Here is an 8,259-nt window from a genome sequence, read left to right as displayed (position 1 = left end):
TGTCAATGATAACGTCACGGTCCAATATGGTGGATAGAAGTGAAACTAGGTGAGTATGACATCAGGAGACGAAATGGTGGCATAGTTTCGGTTTTTTCAATCCAAGATGGCGGCCATCAAAATAGGTTGTTACAAAAATCTGCCTGATCATTTGGTTTGATTGAAGTCGATGCTTTTACTGACTGTATTAGCGAGTAGATTAGTAAATATCTCGTAGACAAGGGGCAGTAAGCTGATCAGTCTGCAATTTTTCAAGTCCTTGACGTCTGCTTTCTTATAGATTAAGACGATGTTAATGTTCCTTCAAGCTTCTGGCGCGGTCGAGGTGATAGGGCATTGCATTTACAGGGTGGCCAGTTTTTCTACCACCGTCTCCCCTCCGCCTTTCAACAGATCTGCTGTTACCTAATCCTCCCGAGCTGCTTTTCCCGTTTCCATTGCTCCAAAGGCTTTCTTTATTCCTTCTTTCGTTACTGGCGGGACGTTGGTGTGGTGTTTTACTGCTTCTTTCATCAACACATCGATTACATTGACTACTGCATAGGTTTGTGGAGAACGCTTCGTTTACTTTAACTATCTGATCTATATAGGTACCGAATTGCACTTCGTCTCTTAATGAATACACCTGGTTTTTGCCTGGCCAGTTTCCTCTTCAGCGCGTTTAGGCTACCTCCATTATTTAGAACATTCTCGATTCTCTATAAAAAATTAATAGGGTCGGCTACTTTGCTCTTATTAACTTTGACAGCTCTGCCAGTTCCATTCTATCTGCAGTGTTAGACGCCTTCATGCTTCGGCGTCTATTAATGAGATCTTTTGTCTCCTGAGGTAGCCTGCCGATATATGTCGAATCAAACTACAGCCTACTCGTACGGCGCATTCCGTAATGTTCACTTGGAGAATGTCTTTAATTGCTTGAACATTAACGCCGTCGTTCGCACTTAAAGCCGAATATCTATTCTGCAAAGATATCCTGAATTCTTCAATTTCCCCTCTTATCGCTAACTCGTTAATGAAATAATGACGCTTCTATAGGCCACGAGGTAATACTTGACGCGCATATTGCTCGAATGGAGTGGCAGCCAAAAATGCATTTAAAGCGTTGAAAAGCCCACCTGCAAAAAGATTTTGAAAACTAAAAGGCTGAAAACGAAATTTTGAATTTCAACTAATTGAACGCGTACGTTCTATTACAAGTGGTTCTCCTCGAATTCTGCGGCATTAATAGATTCTTTACAAACACAAACGTAGATTGCATTTTACTCAACATATGCCACCGTGTCGAAAATACATGTTGAGTTACAGATACTGTTATGTGCATGTGAAGAATTACTCTGCATTAAAATGCTTGAAATCACGGTCTTCAGGAGCAAGCGGCCTTGTGAAATATGCCATTTTGAAAAATCGCATACTATTATATTTGCATTATTTGTTCCACACTGCACAGAGGAGGTTATATAAGAGCACAATTCTCAGAGAACAATCTTATATATGCAACATTTTATGCACATATCTACCGCGCTAGAAATAACAAAACGTACATGAGGTATTTCATTATTTGCTAGCTTATTCGTATTATACGCCTGAAGCTTTGAAATGATGATGGAAAATTATAAGTAACTCAAATGCAAAGTAAACAACTGCACACAATGTCAACGGCCACAAAGCGTAACAAATATGAGTAAGTCATTTAAGCAGAAATCGAACGGGAGTAATTAGGAATAAACAAATGCAAAGGAAATATAAAATTTCATTTTAAATGCAAGGAGAATGTCTACTCAAATAGCGCAATTTATCCGCGTGACGTTTGGGACCCAAATTCTTAGTTTTTTTTCTTTCTTGGATAGCACCAGGATAGGAAAAAAACCGGATTTTTTTTTTGACAGTTGAGGCAGAACTGAGTCGTGCACAAAATAGATTTCAACAAAGGTGCAGCGATGTGCGCAAGATGAGGACACAATATTTTATGAAACTCATAGGATAAGGAGCTTTTACATATAAAGCCTTTTTCGTAGAGGCAGCATTCTTATGCGAGGAACGTTGTCTCACCTCTAATGCATCATAAAGCGCCTTTTACATTCTTCCTGAATGAATACTGTTACTGCGCTGAGAGCAATCAACTTATCCACGTTTGTGAAATTTCACGTGCGAGACCGCCCAACATCAAGTTGCAGTCTACACTAGTCTCAGCCCGTATGGAATTAAACGGGGAGTAAGCTGTCTTCTAGCACACCTTTTTTTAGAGGCAGGGTATGTAGTTCCTATCGCGTGGTAGAAATTTCGTTCAGTGAACATACAGAATTCTTATTCTTGGCAGTGTAGGCGTATTCTAACAGCAAAGCGTAGTTATTTGACTCAGTTACCAATGGGAAGTGGTTTTTAGCCGCTGCATTGAAGGTATTTGTGTTAACAAATGAAGGAGATTGAAACCTGGGCTCAAAATATTCGAAACTGCTAGAAGCTCTTGTGCCTTAAACAACAAATTGGTTTCCGTTGCCAACCGGAAGTATTCCGCAATTGTAGTGATGGAAATCTACTCCACGGCTTCCGCAGCATACCCTGTCTCTAAGAGGTAGCGCGCTAAGTGGACACCTTACTCCCTCTTTATTCTAATATAGGTGAATTTGTTTTAGACTTTTTTTTGCTGACACCGGAACTACTTGCTAAAGCTTTGACAGTTGTGCCAGCGACATCGACATCATCAACGTGGAAGTTATTATTATCATCATCAGACAAGCTACATCCAGTGGTGGTAAATGGTGCCCCCCTTTAAGGCGAATTAATCCTGCCCTGAAACAGTTGGAGCCGCCCTGTGCTACCTGAATCCGGAACTGCATCTGCTGACGTGAATCCTATGTTAAGATCGGCTACTGGTCCTCCGCATCGCATGCCTTCTCTGTGTATACATACGCTTAAACGTTTAACAGAGAATGCCTTTAACTCGTGCCGATCATGTGCATCTCGGTGCCTGTGTCCACTGCACCGGTATCATTATATTTTGCATGTCCCGCTCCGTTGTCCCCAACTCTTTCACACCTCTTACTGAACCTCAACTTTATTGCAACTCTAGGAGAGTACTGAGAAGAACAACATAATGGTTTCCTGTTTAGAGATATTACCGTGGTAATATTTATAACTAGAGAGTGTCCCCATGTGCCCTCCACTCAGTTGGCATCTTCCAAAGTATTTCACTGTCTTGCTCCTGAGATGCAATCCTTTAGCATTTCCAATAGCTGGTTGCCTTCCGTAAACAGTTGTTCCGTTCCAGACAATTTTTGTTATATTTATTTTTATTCCGACTGCACTCCTTTGAGTGTTTAGTTCCTAAATCACGCTCTTTTAATCTCGGCCTAGATCCATAGCAAATCAACTCAAGAACTTAATCGCCAGCTCCAAAAGTATTCTAAATTAAATCTCATGCCCAGCACTTCCTAATACAGCTATTTCAAATCTCCTGTATAATCGCGGTAAAATCCAGCGAACAGTTTGACTGAGAGTGCGTGACACTCTGTCCATTTGGTATTTTACCAGATTTATAGCGCTAGCTGTATATGGCATAGTGGGCGAATTTCTTCCCATCATGCATTCGCTTTCGCTCAGGGGTCTTGTCAATCGATAAGCTCGGGTGTGGTGTGACGATCGAGCTGCCTCAAACAGAGCTGCTCTGGCGGGCACACAAAGATGACCGTTCAGTTACTTTGATATCTACTGCGCTCTGGCAGCGTAGTTTGACCATTAGCGGCCGAAAGCTTGGAACGACGGGTTTCAGCGCTGCAAGTCGTCAGTTAACGGCTACAGCAGATGTCAAGCGGCCTTTGATAGGGGCAGCCTCGTAGTGGCTTCCTGATGCCAGTAGTTATCGAGCTTCCCCAGATAACATTGCTTAGTGATGCCCCGCAGTATAATTTTCCCTTTTAACAAAGTAGTCATTAAGCTCGCCAGCAGCGTTAGTGTCTCAGCGCTCTACGTTTTTACGCGATAGTGTATATAGCTTGGTCGGTCGAAAAGCCGTCAGCGTAGTAGCAGTCAGCACCGCGCGTAGGGCAATTATGGGGGGCTGTGTAAAAAAATCGTATCGTGACAATTTTTGTTTCTAGTGATTGATAATCGATTGGTGTGTGATAGGCGATGAACAGTTATTGAAATCATAGCAACTAATTGATGAATTCATTAATGAATGAAATGACAAATGCAAAAAAGGGGTTCATAGGTGTCAAAATGCTCAGAATGAAAAGTCAATGCTTGATGAAGTTAATTAAGAAAATTTAGAGTCTGTAGTTGGTTAATAAAATGAAACAATTGAAGAAAAATGAAAAAAATATGTTCTCAATCTGCTCATAATAGAAAGCATTACACACTACACTATCGCGTCGAACCCTTTAGCCGGAGCTTAAGTGTCCTCTCCAATTTTTCCCCGAAGGTTATTTGAAACACGTAATTAATTCAGACGGCGATTATCATTAGAAAGTTTTAGTCAGGCGGGCGTTGCGTGGTTGCTTGCTTAAAGGAATAGAGGGTCTATAGTGCGCATGCGGACAACGCTAACAACGAAATAGCTTTAACGTACGCAGGCAACTTTCAGAGGTTACCGTCACGGCTTTTGCGCCATTAGCGACAAAAGATGGCGCCGTCCTTCGAAACGAGAGCCCACCACCCCAGCCGAATAAGTAGTCGGTGCGGTTCTGGTCGGCGCCTTTAGTAACGGTAACTAGTCGTGGCGCCTCTCGCTGGCTGCCCTTTCCTCAGCGATAAAGAGCAAGCCGTTATTCCACCCAGATTGTGTGCGACGCTCTCAGTTCTGGCGCACCGAGGACTAATAGGTCATACAGCAGCGCTGGAACTGCCTGTGTCTGCTCTGAACAGCACAATTACTGGCAAGTAACAGAAATAGGTTTCGGACCTTGTCACGATCTGTTATGTACTCCCACAATTTAACACGGGAATTTAGATTAAATTCATACAGCAGCGCTGGAACTGTCTGTGTCTGCTCTGAACAGCACAATTACTGGCAAGTAACAGAAATAGGTTTCGGACCTTGTCACGATCTGTTATGTACTCCCACAATTTAACACGGGAATTTAGATGAAATTTACTAAAGTATTTCCAGCATCAAAAGTCATATTAAAAAAAGTATTCTTGCTGGGCGGTTTTTTGCTAGCATTTACTGAATTAGGTGACCCCATTGTGTTCATGCTTCTTAGTTAACAGTGTTAATCGCCGATGCACTGCTTGCATATATTACTGGCCGAACTAAGCATTACTCTATTACATACTGTAAAAACTAACAGAAATATTCTGGCAAAGTAACAGCAGTGGCGACCATTTTAAAAGGCCCTCTCTCTTTCGTGTAAAGTACAATGCGGTTAACGTTTCCAGAACACTTTACTAAAACTATCTCGTGGATAAGTTGCTGGCGGTACGCTAGAGTACTTAACCTTGGCTCTGCTATCATGCAGAACTACACTACTCTCTATTATCTATGTCGCCTACATTATCGCCCAATGCATCCTAAGGCAGAGTAGCTAATTTCTGTAGATTGTGTCTGAATAGATTCAGTCGCAATCGTAGTCAAATCGTACTCATTGGTGAAACAAACGAGTACGTTGACAAACAGAAGCCTAGGTCCGTGACACGTCCGGTGAGAAATTCAGTTTTTATTTTTTCAACTCACCACCTGATGCAACAATGCAGTTAAAAGGTGTTATTGCCTGGTTTAAAAATAATAAATTTTGGCAACCTCTTTCTTGCGACATAAGGTGTCACAGGAGCAATAAAGTAAACTGCGTTGTACGTGCATTCGCCGTTATACCTTTAGTGGATCTTTTGACTCCTCATTAAAAGTAGACCTTGCAAATAAATTACCAGGCGTACATGAAAGATGATGGTATATTAAGTAGTATCTTTAGCACTAGACATCGTGGTAATTGGTTTCTCGAAGCTTAAAGCACATACTAAAAAACACAGCATATTGCCACGTGCCTAGCGCCGCGCGACAGCCTTGTTTGGTGCCGACGACAACGAAGCGGTTGTAGTGGGCACGAGCGGCGCGCTGGTGCTGGTCTCTGTGACTCTGTGATCGGAACGGCAAGCCGACCTTATTCTCTGGTCCTCGGCAACGTGTACCTTCCCTGTGACTTCAGTAGTGACACTGGTGGAGGTGCCATCGATGATCCCTTCTCCTGCGGACGATCCTACGCGGCCGCCTCTCGTGACCACTCCTGTTCATCGTACCAGCCGACGGCTCCGAGGCTTGCCCCCCGAGGCCTTCGCTCTTGACGAAGAGACCCTTGCTGTGGCAACGACACCGCCCGCCCGTACCATGACTGTCCCTTTCATCCCTTCGTCCTGTCTCATCCTTCAGACCCCACGCACCCCTAAACCATTTCACGGTGAACAGTTTGAAGACGCCGAGGACTGGCTAGCTCACTACGAAAGGGTCGCGACGTTTAACGGCTGGGACGACGCTGCGAAAATGCGGAACGTCTACTTCAGCCTTGAAGACGCTGCTCGGACATGGTTCGAGAACCGCGAGGCCACATTCTCTACGTGGCCGGCCTTCCGAAGCCAGCTCCTCGGTACGTACGCCAACAGTGACCGCCGAGAGAATGCCGAGCGTGCCCTAACCTCTCGAGTTCAGCGTCAGAACGAAGGAGTCGCAATGTACGTTGAAGACGTCACGCGCCTTTGCCATCGCGCCGACCCGTCCATGAGTGAGGACAAGAAGGTGCGGCACCTGATGCACGGCGTCAAAGAACAGCTTTTTTCCGGCCTCGTGCGGAACCCGCCCACCACAGTCGCGGCGTTTCTGGCTGAAGCTGTGACCATGGAGGAACTGCTACAGAAGCGATGCAGCCAGTACGGTCGGCCGCTGAATTTCATCTCCACACTACCGCCGTCTGACCGAACCGACTACAATCCCGGGCAAGATATGAGCTCCCTTCACGACCTCATTCGCACCGTTGTTCGCGAGGAGCTCCAGCAACTTTGTGGATCATTTACTCCTGGTGCAGCTTACCTGGCCAGCATCATCCGTGAGGAGGTCCAGAACGCACTCACGCCACCGACAAGTACAGTCGTTCCACCACCACTCCCGGGCCCCACCAAGCGGATGACTTATGCTGATGTCACACGCCGCCCAGCCCTGCTACCTACCTCTTCGCCTTACACGCAACCTCAGGTCACTGTGCACGCTGCGGAACCGCTGCCTCTTTGGGCAGATCGGCGCCAGGCGCCCCGGAAGAATGATCTCTGGCGCGCTCCAGATAACCGCCCTCTCTGCTACCACTGTGGCGAAGCAGGTCACCTCTACCGGCAGTGCCCTTATCGTCAGATGGGCCTTAGAGGATTTTCCCCCGACAGCCCTCGTCCACGGCCTGGTCAGCGGCCTCAGGACATCGCCGAGTACGTCACCCGCCAGCGTAGTCTGCCACATTCTCCTCGTCGCGAGTCGCGCTCGCCTTCGCCTCGTCGCTCTTCGCCTTCTGGGCCACGGTATACCGCTGGACGCCATGGTTCCTCGAGCCCTCATCGGGAAAACTAGCTCCGGCGACCTTTGGGGGCGAGGCCGCCGCACACCGATTCGCCGTAAAGCTTCCACCGCCGCACCGCTCGATTCGCCCCGACGTCGAACGCCGGATTCCTGTCCAGTTTTCGCCGCACAGACCAGATCGCCCCGACGTCGTCCGCATCGCCGACCAGTTATCACCGCCGTGTCGCTTAAATTGTCCCGACGCCGACCACCCAACCGCCGTCCAGCTTCCGCCGCCACACCGCTCACTACACTCCGAACCGACGTCGACAGGCCCTGGTCTTGGCCGGGTCTCCTTGGACATCCCTATTATCGTCGACACGGAGGAGGTCAGCGCTTTAGTTGATACGGGAGCCGATTATTCTATCCTTAGCGGGCGGCTTACAAGGACACTGAAAAAGGTGGTGACGCCATGGAACGGACCAGACATACGGACGGCAGGCGGACATGTGGTTGCACCACTGGGTATGTGTACAGCCCGGGTTACGGTGCGAGGCTGCACATTTGTTGCGACTTTTCTTGTTCTACGCGAATGCTCTCGTGATGTTATTCTTGGCATCGACTTCCTTCGTGAGCACGGTGCCACTAATGATCTACCGAACCGCTTGGTGACGTTTTCCGCCAAACTGGCCACTGAAAGGCATGAGTACCGCGGGTCCCACTCCACGCTGCGAGTCGCCGATGATAGCCTCACAGTGCCACCACGTGCCAGCATCCTCGCCAGAGTTACT

General features: G+C 46.8%; 1 protein-coding gene across 1 annotated transcript; it reads left to right on the top strand.

The window, feature by feature from the left end:
• Nucleotides 1-6,319: 6,319 nt before the first annotated feature.
• On the top strand, nt 6,320-7,601 carry LOC144097913 (uncharacterized). The gene is made up of 2 exons (XM_077630515.1): nt 6,320-6,793; nt 7,274-7,601. The coding sequence occupies exons 1-2, from the start codon at nt 6,320-6,322 to the stop codon at nt 7,538-7,540; spliced, it is 741 nt and encodes a 246-aa protein (XP_077486641.1). The 3' UTR covers nt 7,541-7,601.
• Nucleotides 7,602-8,259: the final 658 nt, after the last annotated feature.

This window comes from Amblyomma americanum, chromosome 7 (assembly GCF_052857255.1).
Source record: "Amblyomma americanum isolate KBUSLIRL-KWMA chromosome 7, ASM5285725v1, whole genome shotgun sequence".
Taxonomy (NCBI): Eukaryota; Metazoa; Arthropoda; class Arachnida; order Ixodida; family Ixodidae; genus Amblyomma; species Amblyomma americanum.
Note: the sequence above shows the minus strand (reverse complement) of the source record. Positions and strands in the feature narration are given on the sequence as shown.